This window comes from Aphidius gifuensis, linkage group LG2 (genome assembly GCF_014905175.1).
Source record: "Aphidius gifuensis isolate YNYX2018 linkage group LG2, ASM1490517v1, whole genome shotgun sequence".
In the NCBI taxonomy this organism is placed as follows: Eukaryota; Metazoa; Arthropoda; class Insecta; order Hymenoptera; family Braconidae; genus Aphidius; species Aphidius gifuensis.
Window position 1 is genome coordinate 30,474,713 of NC_057789.1, and position 16,388 is coordinate 30,491,100.

A 16,388-nucleotide genomic window follows, 5' to 3' on the forward strand; every position below is an offset into this window, starting at 1 on the left:
CATTTATTATTTGAGTTAATTTTACATCGTGTGATTATGACCAATAAATCATTGACATGAATGTTTTTTTTAAAAATAGTAAAAAAATGTTAAAATGCATTTTTTAAATATTTTTAATATTAGAAAATTACAAGTATTAAAATAAATAATTTAAACAAGTGTCCTGAGTATTAAATAAGCATAATTAAATTTTTTTAAAAAGGAATATTCCACAATCCTGCGGAGTGTATATCACGCGTTTGTCACGTGTATATTTATTGAGTAAAAGTTTCGAAATCAATACGCACATGAGGTGTTTATGACGTAACATATTTGTTGGGGTCGTCAACAGAGACCTGTGATAGTTATTACTTATAAAAAACACTTGAATTTTAATTAACTAAATAAATGTAATTTTATAAAATTTATCATGTTTTTATATTTTTATTTTTTTATAAAACCAACATTTAAGATACTCATTTTTGTTTATCATAAGATCAATTATTATTGATTACCAATTTACCCTTTAAACATTGCTACATACTATTTTTAAATTTAAAAAAAACGAATGATAAAAAATAAATTGTTTGTTTAAATTGAGTGCAATGAATGAAATGATAAAAAAAAAATATATATATAGATATAAAAGTTTGAACCTCGTGGTGGTGATAATACAATGCGAGTCACTTGACTTACTGAGACCTAACAATTTTAATAAAATATTGGGTTGATCCAGACCACCCAGACTGTTTTGCATTTGAAATCAACGCAAATAATAAACAATATGCCATTTGTCCAATAACAAAAGTTATGAGACATTTTCTACTCCAAGTATACTTCAATGTGAGTTTTAAAAAAATTATTTACTATTATTTTATTTAAGGATTTATGTTTTTAATTATTTTAATTTATATATTTGTTTAAACATTATTATGTAATAATTAAAACATTTAAAAAAGTCGTTAAATTATTTTTAAAAAAAATTTTTTTTCACAAGGTTAAACTGTTATTATTAAAACAATGAGAAAAAAACAAAATAAAAATCAACAAGTTTATGTAAAAAAATACTGTTAATGTATATAATAAATTTTATTATTAATAATAAAAAAAAAAATTAATGTAAATATAAATGTAATGTAATTTGCAATTTTGTATGATATATAATTTTATATTTTTCATAAATATCATTCACGTAGATTGAACGTGATTATAATGATGAAAAATAACAACAAAGATAAGATATATATATTTTTTTTTAATCCCCTTTTGCATTTAATATAAAATAATAATTTTTTTTTCAATTGACAAATATATATCCTTATAAAATAAGATTGATATAATTTTTTTTTTAATAATAATAAATCACATCAACAAAAGAAAATATAAATAAAAAAATAATCTTTTGTTTTTCTATCAGCCAAAAATTAATTTTTTATTTTTTGTTTATAAATATAACAAGTGGAAAATTCGAGTTTATTATAGTGATGACGATTATTTTCTTTGACACAGACAAACAGTCGTCAAATTGTAAAAAAAAAAAGAGTCCAACAAGATAGCAGTGTTATTGTACGAATAAAAAAAGTCGAACAGTTTAGCTCTGGCAAGCAACAGCGACAGTAGACTTTTTAAATTTAATCAAACACGTTTCTATCAAAGACAATAAAATTTCCAAGCAATTTTTAAAAAAACCATAAATTATCAATAGCTATTATAAATGTTATAAATAAATTTAATAACAATTTTTATCTAACGAAAAAAAATAAAATAAAAAAAAAAAATATTCACAAATGACTCGTGGACGTAAAAAAAAATACCACGTAGAATTAAAATTTATATGGAAATATTATCTCATTCGTTGAAAAGTATATTAAAAAAATATATATTTATTAAAAAATAATATATTAAACAAGTATTTGTTTACCACTTAAAAGTGATAAAAAATAAAATATAAAAATTAAGTTGTAAAAAAAAAATTTTCACTGTGATAAATATTTAAAAATAAACTCAGGAAGCATAAAGAATAATAGTATTTAAATAATACGTTGTTGTTATTATTATAAATAATAATAATAATAATTTAGTTTAAATAAATAAATTAAATAAATAAATTGTGTTGGTGTAAATAGCTTTGAATAGCAATGAATGAGTAAGTACATATAAATATGGAAATGATTAATTTCATTGTTAATTATATATTTTATTGAAACATTATTTTTGGCTTGATTTGAAATATTTTTTCTTGTGATAAACAAAGGTCTATTTAATGCATATGATGCAATTATTCTAATAATAAATATCTTCCTGGTGTTGATAGAAAAAAAGTAAATTCAAACAAAAAAAATTTAAAAAAAAAGTGCTAATTTCTGTGGAAAATTTATTTTTAAAATTATTTATAACAATTATTTATTGTTTAGTTATATTTTTTTTTTTTTTATTTTATTGTTAATGCAAATTTGGACTTGACATATGTGATATTTACAAATTATATATTTCAAATCCAAGTTTGGGTGTGAGCCAAAAATAATAGGAAATAAAAAAATAGTTAAAATTAAATTAAAGATCGTTGTCCTTGTGTGCAATGTCAACGTATTTATTCAAAATTTTTTTACTTATTATTGGTTGATTAATGAAAAAATATTAATAATATTTATTTGAAATATATATTAAGATAATTGTGTATGCGGATTTTTTTTAAACATCTGTTTATGACTCAGACGATTTAATGAAAAAAAAAAAAAAAATGATGATAACAGTTTATTTACGGATATATTTAATTTCCTTGTATTTTTTTTTTGTCGTTTAACATTTTCTTCGTGGTAATTTAAAAAACAGCGAAAACAAAAAATTATAATTATATTGTTGATGTAAAAATGAATGAATTGTTAATTAATTTATTTTTTATAAAAAAATTTGAAAAAAAAAAAATGAAAAATGTTGTTTATTCATAACGGAGCTTTTTTTTTATAATAAAAACACAGTACTATGATTATTATTAATTAAAAATTTATTTTTTTTTTATAAAATGTTAATTGAGTTTAAATGAAAAAAGTTTATCCACAGATAAGCTTAATTTTCTTTTTTATTTTTTATATTTTCCTCATTAAATTATTTTTTTTTCAATTCAAAATTTAAAAAAATAGTAGAAATAAATAATCATAATTATTATTAATTAAAAATGAATAAAAAAATATTAAGATTATTATTAATTAAAAGTCTATTAATTTTTTTATAAAAAAAAATGATTATTATTCACAAATCAGCTAATATTTTCTCTTTCATTTCATAGTTTCCTCACAACTCAATTCTAATTATTATTAAAAATAAAAAAATCCAAATTATTAATTAAAATCTTATCTTGTAAAAAATATAAATTAATTTGATAATAATATAATAATAATAACAAAATTAAAAATTAATAAAAAATATTCAAAAAAAAAATTTCAAAGAAAAGAAAAAATGAATAATTAAAACAGCCTCATTTTTTTTTGTTTAATTAAAAATAATTATGATTAATAAATTAATTGTTTAATCAACTGTTTAATGTACTGTTATTATAACAACAACAAGTAATATTTGAATGTTTCTAATTGATCTAATCGAAGCTGCATATTAATGAACATAACGATAATAAAAGTAACAATTTAATTCATATATTTACACTTGTCCTTGCACTGTTTATTGACAATAATGATGATTGTCAATTTATCACAATAACTAGACAATAAATAATTGCTTAAAAAAAAGTATATTATCATGATAAATGCCAGTCAATTTAATGATCCATCAATTGACTAAAAAATAATGATAATTTTAATTTTTCAAATAGTAAAACATCAGATAAAATGGCTGATTCAAATAGCCTGATAGATCAATTAGCAGTACCTCAAAAAATCCAGCCAATAGTATGGAAAAATGATGATGAAAAAACAGAAATACAAAAAAATTTAGATGACTTAGAACTTGGTGTTGGACCTTCAATAAATGGCAGTGCATTACGACAAGTATTGGCATCATTTGTTGCACAACTTGGCAAGTTTAATTTAATATAAAAAATATATAAAATTATATCTAAATGTTTTGAATTAATTTCAGGTACCATAAATACTGGTATGGCATTTGGTTTTTCAGCAATAGCATTACCACAATTAGAATCGTTAAACAGTACAATAACAATAAGTAAAGTTCAATCATCATGGGTTGGTAAGTACCACTTGATAATCATCAAAATAAAATATAACAATTAGCAAATAATATAAATTAAATATTTCAGCAAGTATGTCATCAATTGGTACACCAATTGGTTGTGTATTAACTGGTTATATGATGGATAGTCTTGGTAGAAAAAAATCTCTAATTATAACTGAAATACCAGCATTAATTGGTTGGATATTAATAAGTTTTGCAACAAATGTTGAAATGTTATATATTGGAAGATTTTTAGTTGGTTTAGGATCTGGTATGGTTGGTGCACCAGCACGTGTTTATACATCTGAAGTAACACAACCACATTTACGTGGTATGTTAACAGCATTATCATCAGTTGGTGTTTCAACTGGTGTATTACTTGAATATATATTAGGTTCAATTGCAACATGGAATATTGTTGCAGCATTAAGTTCAATAATACCATTTGCTGCATTATTTTTAATGTTTATATATCCTGAATCACCATCATATTTAATATCACGTAGTCGTCCAGATGATGCTAAAAAAGCACTTAAACAATTTCGTTCAAGTAATTATAATCTTGATAAAGAAATGAATGGACTTATTAAATTTTCACAAAAAAATAATATTAAACATTTAAGTGGACCACGTGAAATAATAAAAGCAATATTACAACCAAATGCATTAAAACCATTTTGTGTATTATTTTTTTATTTTTTAATTTATCAATGGTCTGGTACAAATGCATTGACATTTTATGCTGTACAAATATTTAATAAATCAGGTGTTACAATAAATAGTTATTTGATAACTGTTGTACTTGGTGTTGTTAGACTATTATCAACAATAATGGCATGTGTACTTTGTCGTAAATGTGGAAGAAGACCATTGACAATGATATCATCAATTGGATGTGGTATATCAATGATTGGATTCAGTGGATATTTGTGGTATTATCAATACTGGAAATTAAATAATATTGAACCATCATTTACTTGGATGCCAGTGTTATTTATATTTTCTTATACTATTGCTTGTACAATTGGATTTTTAGTTATACCTTGGGTAAGTTGTTCATGCTGTTCATGTTGTTCATGCTGTTGTTTAGGTTTTGCTTGGTTTTTTTAATATAATATTTGTTATTTTTTTCAGGTCATGATTGGTGAAGTTTATCCAGTTCAAGTTAGGGGAATCATGGGAGGATTAACAACTTTTTCAGCACATTCATTTGTCTTTAGTGTTGTTAAAAGTTTTCCATTTTTAATTGATACAATTACTATGCATGGCACATTTTTAATGTTTGGATGTATATCGCTATTTGGAACAATATATTTTTATACATTTTTACCGGAGACTAAAAATAAAACACTCCAAGAAATTGAAGATTATTTTTCCGGTAGAAATTCAAGTTTAAAAACAGGAAGTTTAAAATTTCGTAAAACAATTATTCATGATGATGATGATAAACAAAATCAAGAAGAAGAAATAACAAAAACATAAAATTTATATCAATAATTTTTAAATCATCATAATGAGCTATTTTATTTTTTTTTTTTTTGTTGTTGAATGTTTATAAAAAATAACTAATTATTAAGTTTTTAATTTTAAATACAAAATTATTTTTAAATAAAAATATTTTAGATCTCGTAAAAGTATTTTAATAAATTGAAAAAATAAAAAAAAAATGATTATTGTAAATAAATTAATTTAACGCGCAAAAATTACTTATTTTTTTAAACAAAAGAAAGATAAATAATTATAAGAAATATGATAAATTTAATAAAAATTATAAATTATAGAAAAATAAAGATGAGAATTTTGTGAATTTGATAAAAATATAAACTTATATCTTTTATTTTTATTAACAAAAGCGACCCCGTGCTACCTTGTTATTTTATAAAGTACACCTTTTCTGTTTTATAATTCCCTAATAAAATCGAAAACTCCTCCGGTGGTTTTCTTGGTCCTAGACCACCAATATTGGCATTGGTTATTCAGATGTTGGACAAAATTATGACGGGCCAAATTATTTACCTAATAATTATATAATAATTTTGGACCACATCAGAGTGATGGTATATGGGTAATTGGACAAGCACCAATGAACTTTGGTGGTGATTGGATGAATAATAATAAAAAAAATAATAATTGTAGTTCTATATATATATTTTGGAAATATCTAATATTTAAGAAAATAAAAAAAGAAAATTTTCTTTCTTTTTTTTTTTTTCATTATTTAATAGTGAAGAGAATAAAAATTAACTAACTATTGTATTATTATTATTAATATTTGCGAAAAAAAAAAATTTTTTATATGAAAAAAAAACAAAAGGAATTATTAAATAAGATAATAAAAATAACACAGCTCAATATTAATAATTATAAAATGTTTTTTTGTTTATAAAAAAATTATTGTTAAATGACTTAATACTTCCAAGATAATGATTAAATAAAAATTATTATATACGTATATTACTCAAAATATATAATTAAAAATAATTGAGATTTGTTATTAATTTATTAATTGATCGCTTTGATATTTTAAATATTAATTATAATTACTTGACATGATTAATTGCGATCAATAAATTATGAAATTAAAATTCAAGACATACGAAAAAAAAAACATATTAATAAATAAGAACAAACACCAAACTTTTTACAATTTAATTATCAAATTTTTTTATTTTATTTATCAGACAATCAGGGTTTGATAAATAATATTTATTTTGTTTTAATAATATCAATTTGTTTTAAATAAATTGCTTGTTATTTTAATTTTTTTTATTTAACAAAAAATTTTTTGGTAGCACGCAATATTCTTTCAGATGTTTCAGCTAACCATGGCGTATCGTCTGGTAAATCTTCAATGTCTTGGAAAATTACAGATAAAACCATGCTCAGAAGCATTTTTTTGCTTTTGACATTGGTTTTTCCTGAAGTTTCGGGAAGCGCCTTACTCCACGCGCCTTGCCTGTTGTTGGATTGCCAAATTGTTCTCCATTTTCTTGAAAAAAAAAAAAAAAAAAACAAGCACAATATCATTTAACAATGTCAGATGCAACAATTAGAAATTTTTGTTCATACAATTGTGTTATGGAATTTCAAGGACAATATACTAAATATAGTACGTCCACATCTATGTGTTAAATCAACACCAACTGATGAAGTACAAAAAATATTAGTACCAATACCAGTACCAATTTATTAACATTTAATTTAGTTGACATTTGCATAAAATAATGACATTGATATTTAAATATCTAACTATGCCCTGGTAGAAATATTTCTCCGCCGTTACTCCGGCTTTTTCCGGCATTACTCCGGCTTTCTCCGGCATTACTCCGTTTTTGGCCCATTTCCGGAGAAACTACTCCGGCATGAGGTTGGTGGCGGAGAAATTACTCCGGCATGAAATTGATGGCGAAGAAATTATTCCGGCATGAGGTTGATGGCGGAGAAATTACTCCGGCATGAGATTGGTGCCGGAATATTTTCTCCGCCATCAATTTCATGCCGGAGTAATTTTTCCGCCATCAACCTCATGTCGGAGTAATTTCTCCGGAAATGGGCCAAAAACGGAGAAATGCCAGAGTAATGCCGGAATAATGCCGGAGTAATGCCGGAGTAATATTTCCACCAGGCCTGATAAATACAGATGGTGCTGATTTGAGTGTCTATATTGATCTGCAGCATATATATCAATATAGATCTACAATATTTTTTCCCGGGGGGTGTAATGAATGATGTGTAATAATTTTCTCAATTTACCTGGTCCAAATTCAGCTGCTGAAGTTGAAAATTGACGAGATGTGGTGTAATTCTTTACAAGGTTAGACTTGATTGGTCCTTCATCTTTCATCAATTTTTGATGGTTAACTAAGAAAATAAAAATATTATGTTATTTTCAATCAATAAATTAATTAATGTAGTTACTTTCTATTTGTTCTAAATTTACCTGCCATTTGAGCTGGAAAGTTCACAGGGAAATGAACCAACCCTCCCAAATTAAGTCTTCTCATCATCATCAAGTTGTTGATGAAATCCCTTTGTTGAATTCCTGAAATATGAGTATTATTAAATTAGTTTTGATAAGCTTTAGAATTTACAATACATTTAAATAATTTGTCTCTAAATATTTTATCAAATATTTAAATATTTAAGTATGGCGATAGTTTTCATGTAAACCATAAACAGTATTGGCTTAATTATATCTCTGTTCATGGTTTGCGTGAAAACTGTCGACGCGTACTCTTTTATATATTTTCCTCACTGAGGCCTTTTTTTGACTATACTTTTTCAAAGGCGTTGGCGTCGGTAAGCTACTGCTTTTACCACATACCTCCTTGGTATTTAAAAAGTGAAATTTGTTCCTTCTGAACACTTCACTATGAAGCGCACCTTAAAGGATAAGTATATTGCCTATTTATACTTTCGGTAGTAGCTGAAGATGTAAAAATTATTACCATTGAATATTTAAAAAAAAAAAGTTAATTTTCATATTATTATCATTAATAATTTTCATTTATATAACAATTTTATAAAATACAAGATATTAAAAATACAGCAATATTAATTGTATATTTTTATTTATTTCTTTTATTTGAAAATTGGTAAGATGGTAGTACTTAACTGGTTGCTTAACTTTTTAATAATATAAATTCATCGACAAGGCTATTCACCCAACCAAGCACTTAAAAACTTAAAAATCTACCCCGGTGGAAATTTTTCTCCGAATTTTCCCAAATTTCACCGTGATACCTCCGAATTTCTCCAAAATTGACCCAAGCGAAGAAATAAGAGGAAAAATTTTCTCCGCGTCGTTTATTTCGGAAAAATTTCTCATTTTAAGTTTTTTAAGTCCTCAGTTGGATGAATAGCCTTTTCGTTAATGTTTCTATGATAATTCAAATTTTTTTCATAATATTTCTATTATTATTTTTTGAAGAAATAAAATTTATTTTTTGAATATCAGGGAAGCAGGTGAAAGAGGAGGTGAACTAGAAATTGTATAAAATACCTCTTTCCTTGTTCTATGATCCTGTTAAAAAATTAATGTCGCCACTTTTTTTTTTCTAATTGATTTTCAAGAAATAAAATTTATTTTTAAAATATCAGGAGAGCAGGTAATGCAGGAGGTGAACTAGAAATAAAATAAAATACCTCCTTGCTCATTCTATGATCCTGTTAAAAAATTAAACTCGCCACTATTTTTTTTCTAATTGTTTTTCAAGAAATAAAATTTATTTTTGAAATATCAGGAGAGCAGGTAATGCAGGAGGTGAACTAGAAAATAAATAAAATACCTCCTTTCCTCTTTCTATGATCGTTAAAAATTAATGTCGCCACTATTTTTTTTTTTTTATTGATTTTCAAGAAATAAAATATTTTTGAAATATCAAAAGAGTAATTAAGAGGTGAACTGGAATACAAATAAAATACCTCCTTGCTCATTCTATGATCCTGTTAAAAAATTAAACTCGCCACTATTTTTTTTCTAATTGTTTTTCAAGAAATAAAATTTATTTTTAAAATATCAGGAGAGCAGGTAATGCAGGAGGTAAACTAGAAATCAAATAAAATACCTCCTTGCTCATTCTATGATCCTGTTAAAAAATTAATGTCATACTATTTTTTTTCTAATTGTTTTCAGAAATAAAATTTATTTTTGAAATATCAGGAGAGCAGGTAATGCAGGTGAACTAGAAAATAAATAAAATACCTCCTTGCTGTTCTATGATCCTGTTAAAAAATTAATGTCGCCACTATTTTTTAATTGATTTTCAAAAATAAAATTTATTTTTAAATGTCAGAAGAGCAGGTAGGCAGGTAGAACTAGAATACAAATAAAAAATACCTCCTTGCTCATTCTATGATCCTGTTAAAAAATTAACTCCCACTATTTTTTTTCTAATTGTTTTTCAAGAAATAAAATTTATTTTTGAAATATCAGGAGAGCAGGTAATGCAGGAGGTGAACTAGAAAATAAATAAAATACCTCTTTCCTTGTTCTATGATCCTGTTAAAAAATTAAACTCGCCACTATTTTTTTTCTAATTGTTTTTCAAGAAATAAAATTTATTTTTGAAATATCAGGAGAGCAGGTAATGCAGGAGGTAAACTAGAAATCAAATAAAATACCTCCTTGCTCATTCTATGATCCTGTTAAAAAATTAAACTCGCCACTATTTTTTTTCTAATTGTTTTTCAAGAAATAAAATTTATTTTTGAAATATCAGGAGAGCAGGTAATGCAGGAGGTGAACTAGAAAATAAATAAAATACCTCCTTGCCTGTTCTATGATCCTGTTAAAAAATTAATGTCGCCACTATTTTTTTTTTAATTGATTTTCAAGAAATAAAATTTATTTTTGAAATATCAGGAGAGCAGGTAACATAAGAGGTGAACTAGAATACAAATAAAATACCTCCTTGCTCATTCTATGATCCTGTTAAAAAATTAAACTCGCCACTATTTTTTTTCTAATTGATTTTCAAGAAATAAAATTTATTTTCAAATATCAGGAAACAGGTAATGCAGGAGGTAAACTAGAAACAAATAAAAATACCTCCTTGCCATTCTATGATCCTGTTAAAAATTAATGTCGCCACTATTTTTTTTCTAATTGTTTTCGAAATAAAATATATTTTAAAATATCAGGAGAGCAGGTAGAGTGAACTAGAAATTGTATAAAATACCTCTTTCCTTGTTCTATGATCCTGTTGAAAAATTAATGTCGCCACTATTTTTCTTCTAATTGTTTTTAGAGAAATAAACTTTATTTTTAAAATATCAGGAGAGCAGGTAACGCAGGAGGTGAACTAGAAATGAAATAAAATACCTCTTTGCCTGTTCTATGATCCTGATAAAAAATTAATGTCGCCACTATTTTATTTCTAATTGTTTTTTAGAAATCAAAATTTATTCTTAAAATATCAGGAGAGCAGGTAACTCAGGAGGTGAACTAGGAATCTTATAAAATACCTCTTTGCTCTTTCTATGATCCTGTTAAAAAATTAATGTCGCCACTATTTTTTTTCTAATTGTTTTCAAAGAAATAAAATATATTTTTAAAATATCAGGGGAGCAGGTGAAAGAGGAGGTGAACTAGAAATTGTATAAAATACCTCTTTGCTCATTCTATGACCCTATTAAAAAATTAATGTCGCCACTATTTTATTTCTAATTGTTTTTTAGAAATTAAAATTTATTTATAACTTATAACTAACTAATATGGTTATACTTTTAAGTTAGTAATCAGAAAATTAGTTATAACTTAATTAGTAACTCATAAGTTATAACTAATGATATTTTTTTATTAGAGACAGAATTCAAGGCCATGTAATAATAATATTAATAATAATAAGAATAATAATAAGTCAATGTTTAATTTATAATTTTATATGGTAACCTTAATTATTTGAATAATTATTTGATATCAATATATATTAAAAAAATTATATGTTAATTAATAGATGATATAATAATAATAAAAAAATTAATGAAAAATTTTCCCCTTATAATGTGATGATCAGTGATTTGATCACTAAAAAATGATCATCCTTTATATGTAGTAAGTACCGCGTCAGTGGCGCTTTGCTCTCCCGAACATTAGAGTGGGTATAAGCAGAGTGCGGCCACAGAGGTCCCATTAGTCCGACATTTTGTGCTCGCCGTATGGAGTGGGTATAAGAGATCTATGGCCGCACTCTGCTTATACCCACTCTACCGAACATCTGCGGCAACTGATCACTTGCTGTTCTTGCTGACTGACCAGTTAGCAGTTCCTTCATTGTCGCATTCACTTTGAGTTGCTTTGAGTCTTCAAGTCAGTATTTATTGTTCGACATGTTGAACCTATTGCGTCAGCCATTACTAAAATCTGTTAAAATTGCAGCGCGTAAGTTTATACCAGTTTATATACATAATATATTTTCTAGGTTGATTTTAAAATTTTTTAAAATAATACTTGATAATTGATGAATTGTTTTAGTTGGTGTTGAAAATTTTGGAAAACCAATTCCAAGAGTACTCACAAGATCATATAGTCGACAACGTCGACATCGACCGTTTCAACGTGCAGTTCAATCGAACCATCATCCATTTGCAATACCACAAATACTACGTTGGGTAAAAACCACCATGTGGTTTGGATTAACTGTAGGGATGGCAGCACTTTTTGGCGCTTTCTGGTACCAGGTCTTGATAAGGGTACGTTAATGTATATTCATCAACCTTTTTTTTTTTTTTCTTTTAACAACTGACAACTTACTCTATTTACAGGTCATGGATAATTCGATCCTTTATACCAATAAAGAAAATGATAAAAAATAATGTTATTTTTAAATCCTTTTGAAACTTTATATGCTTGGAAATTACATTAAGTAATATAAAAAAAAAGTGAAGTTTGTTTTTTTCATTATAAAATAAGATGTCTAAAATTAATCATGATATATTATATGAATTGATTAATTTATTAATAATATCTGATCCTATTATCTCGAGTTGTGTAAAAACTAATTTAAAAAGAGAAAAAAAACAAATCACAATGAAACAGATGGAATTTATTACAATTAAATAAAAAAAATATTAAAAAATAATAAAAATAAAAATTTTAATTATTAGAAAAACAGAATAAGAAGTAAATTATTAAAAACATATACTTTTTTGCTTTTTATATTTCTCTGTTATTGAATAATTTTTTTTCAAAGAAATATACAAAAAATTAAAACTATTAGAGAAACATAAAATTTAGAACATAAGTACACTTCTTCTATTTTATATTTGCTTAATAAATTTGAAAATTTCTCTGCCAGTTCTAAAAACAAATTTTTTTAATACATCGAATACCTCTCTAGTCATTCTATGTTCCTGATACAAATCGAATTTTTTTTTCAAGTATTAGGCAAATATAAAATCGAGTAGGTAAATTTTCAAAAATACCGAATACCTCTTTTGTCATTTTATGTTCCTTATACGACTTGCTAAAATGAATGGACTAATTAAATTTTCACAAAAAAATAATATTAAACATTTAAGTGGACCACGTGAAATAATAAAAGCAATATTACAACCAAATGCATTAAAACCATTTTGTGTATTATTTTTTTATTTTTTAATTTATCAATGGTCTGGTACAAATGCATTGACATTTTATGCTGTACAAATATTTAATAAATCAGGTGTTACAATAAATAGTTATTTGATAACTGTTGTACTTGGTGTTGTTAGACTTCTATCAACAATAATGGCATGTGTACTTTGTCGTAAATGTGGAAGAAGACCATTGACAATGATATCATCAATTGGATGTGGTATATCGATGATTGGATTTAGTGGATATTTGTGGTATTATCAATATTGGAAATTAAATAATATTGAGCCATCATTTACTTGGATGCCAGTGTTATTTATATTTTCTTATACTATTGCTTGTACAATTGGATTTTTAGTTATACCTTGGGTAAGTTGTTCAAGTTGTTCATGTTGTTCATGCTGTTGTTAGGGTTTTGCTTGGTTTTTTTTAATATAATATTTGTTATTTTTTTCAGGTCATGATTGGTGAAGTTTATCCAGTTCAAGTTAGAGGAATCAATGTTTGGATGTATATCGCTATTTGGAACAATATATTTTTATACATTTTTACCGGAGACTAAAAATAAAACACTCCAAGAAATTGAAGATTATTTTTCCGGTAGAAATTCAAGTTTAAAAACAGGAAATTTAAAATTTCGTAAAACAATTATTCATGATGATGATGATAAACAAAATCAAGAAGAAGAAATAACAAAAACATAAAATTTATATCAATAATTTTTAAATCATAATAATGAATTATTTTACTTTTTTTTTGTTGTTGAATGTTTATAAAAAATAACTAATTATTAAGTGTTTAATTTTAAATACAAAATTATTTTTAAATAAAAATATTTTAGATCTCGTAAAAGTATTTTAATAAATTGAAAAAATAAAAAAAAAAATGATTATTGTAAATACATTAATTTAACGCGCAAAAATTACTTATTTTTTTAAACAAAAGAAAGATAAATAATTATAAGAAATATGATAAATTTGATAAAAATTATAAATTATTAAAAAATAAAGATGCGAATTTTGTGAATTTGATAAAAATATAAACTTATATCTTTTATTTTTATTAACAAAAGTGAACAAAAGCGACCCCGTGCTACCTTGTTATTTTATAAAGTACACCTCTTCTATTTTATAATTCCGTAATAAAATCGAAAACTCCTCTGATGGTCTTCTTGGTCCTGGACCACCAGTTATTGGCATTGGTTATTCAGATGTTGGACAAAATTATGACGGGCCAAATTATTTACCTAATAATTATAATAATAGTGGACCACATCAGAGTGATGGTATATGGGTAATTGGACAAGCACCAATGAACTTTGGTGGTGATTGGATGAATAATAATAAAAAAAATAATAATGGTAGTTCTAATAGAAAATGTCGATCAAGAAAAAGAAATCGTAATAGAAATCAACAACAACAAAAACAACCACGACAACAAAAGAATTTGGGACCTGTTAATCGTGATAATAAATCACCAGTTTAATTATTATTTAATTAATAAATAATTAATATTAATTAGTATTTAATATTTAAGAAAATAAAAAAAGAAAATTTTCTTTATTTTTTTATTATAAAAGGATTAGCTTCTTCTTCTTCTTTTTTTTTTTCATTATTTAATAGTGAAGAGAAATAAAATTAACTAACTATTGTATTAGTATTATTAATATTTGCAAAAAAAAAATTTTTATATGAAAAAAAAATAAAAGGAATTATTAAATAAGATAAGCAAAATAACAAAGGTCAATATTAATAATTATAAAATGTTTTTTGTTTATGAAAAAATTATTGTTAAATGACTTAATACTTCCAAGATAATGATTAATAAAAATGAAAATTATTATATACGTATTATGTACGTAGTGGAGAAAAGTATCAAAATTTTTTTCAGCATTTTCTCCGAATCGACTTGGGTGAAAAAATGTTCGGAAATATTTCTCCACGATGAGAATACGCGGAGAAACATGTTAAAAAAATAATTTTACCGCGGAGAAATTCTTCCGAAATCAACGACGAGGAGAAATTTTTTCGACTCATTTCTCCGCATGGGTCAATTTGGGAGAAATTCGGAGTAATCACGGAGAAATTCAGAAAAATTCTCAGAAATATTTTCACCAGGGTTAAGTACCAATTAAATTGAAAACAATAATTAACAATGATTTGATTGAATAATAATGTGTATTTCGAAACCTAATTGTACATATGAAAAAAGAAATATAATAGAAAGTAAGTAATTAAACTTTTTTTTTTTCTATTTAATGAATACACGTTCAATAACTCGCATTATTTTAGTGAATATTTCAACTGACCATGCATCGTCTGGTAAATCTGAAATGTCCTGATAAATTACAGATAAAACTAAGCTGAGAACCATGCCTCCTACTCCAAAGCACAAAGTTAAATTTTTCTGCAGCTGACTTTGACTTTGCTTGGAGTTTTGGGAAGCGCCTTGCTCCACGTGCCTTGCTCCGTGGTGGATTGCTCAATTCTTTGAGAACTAATGATTTTGCGGATGACTTTACGATGCCAATGCATCTTTTGGTGTATCGCTCATTTAAATTAATAAAAAGCTATAGGAAAAATGGTAGCTAAGGAAAGGAAATTGCCACATGTTAATTTACAAAGAATTAATTAAGCCAAAGAAATTAACATGTAGGCAACTTCCTTTCCTTATAGCTACCATTTTTCCTATAGCTTTTTATTTTTTTAAATTAATTAAAAAAAAAAAAATCTATCATTGTGCACTGGAATAGGAGGCATGATTTTTAGTTTAGTCCTATAGGACTGGAGATCTCCCAATTCTTTGAGAACTAATTGTTCTCCATTTTCTTTGTTTCGAAACAAAGAAAATGGAGAACAATTAGTTCTCAAAGAATTGGGCAATCCACCACGGAGCAAGGCACGTGGAGCAAGGCGCTTCCCAAAACTGCAAGCAAAGCCTATGTCAGCTGCAAAAAAATTGAACATAAATCTATTAAACATAACTTTGTGCTGTGGACTAGGAGGCATAATTCTGAGCTTGATTTTATCTGTCATTTAGATATAACTAAGATTCTTAATGAAATTTTTGAATAAATTAAAATAAAATTTTAAATAAATTAAATTTTAATTGTTACTACACCACCTATTTTTTTTTTACATTATATTTT

General features: G+C 25.1%; 3 protein-coding genes across 3 annotated transcripts; all 3 read left to right on the top strand.

Moving 5' to 3' along the window:
• The first annotated feature begins 1,387 nt into the window (after positions 1 to 1,387).
• On the top strand, positions 1,388 to 6,649 carry LOC122850323 (facilitated trehalose transporter Tret1-like). Its single transcript, XM_044149483.1, has 5 exons — positions 1,388 to 2,125; positions 3,806 to 4,008; positions 4,072 to 4,179; positions 4,250 to 5,211; positions 5,299 to 6,649. Exons 1-5 carry the CDS (start codon positions 2,118 to 2,120, stop codon positions 5,644 to 5,646), a joined length of 1,629 nt encoding a protein of 542 aa, XP_044005418.1. The 5' UTR covers positions 1,388 to 2,117; the 3' UTR covers positions 5,647 to 6,649.
• A 5,248-nt stretch (positions 6,650 to 11,897) lies between these two features.
• LOC122850324 lies at positions 11,898 to 12,541 on the top strand. Its single transcript, XM_044149484.1, has 3 exons — positions 11,898 to 12,046; positions 12,140 to 12,357; positions 12,430 to 12,541. The coding sequence occupies exons 1-3, from the start codon at positions 11,995 to 11,997 to the stop codon at positions 12,478 to 12,480; spliced, it is 321 nt and encodes a 106-aa protein (XP_044005419.1). The 5' UTR covers positions 11,898 to 11,994; the 3' UTR covers positions 12,481 to 12,541.
• A 594-nt stretch (positions 12,542 to 13,135) lies between these two features.
• On the top strand, positions 13,136 to 14,725 carry LOC122850728 (facilitated trehalose transporter Tret1-like). The gene is made up of 3 exons (XM_044149857.1): positions 13,136 to 13,609; positions 13,698 to 13,750; positions 14,506 to 14,725. The coding sequence occupies exons 1-3, from the start codon at positions 13,136 to 13,138 to the stop codon at positions 14,723 to 14,725; spliced, it is 747 nt and encodes a 248-aa protein (XP_044005792.1).
• The last annotated feature ends 1,663 nt before the right edge of the window (positions 14,726 to 16,388 follow it).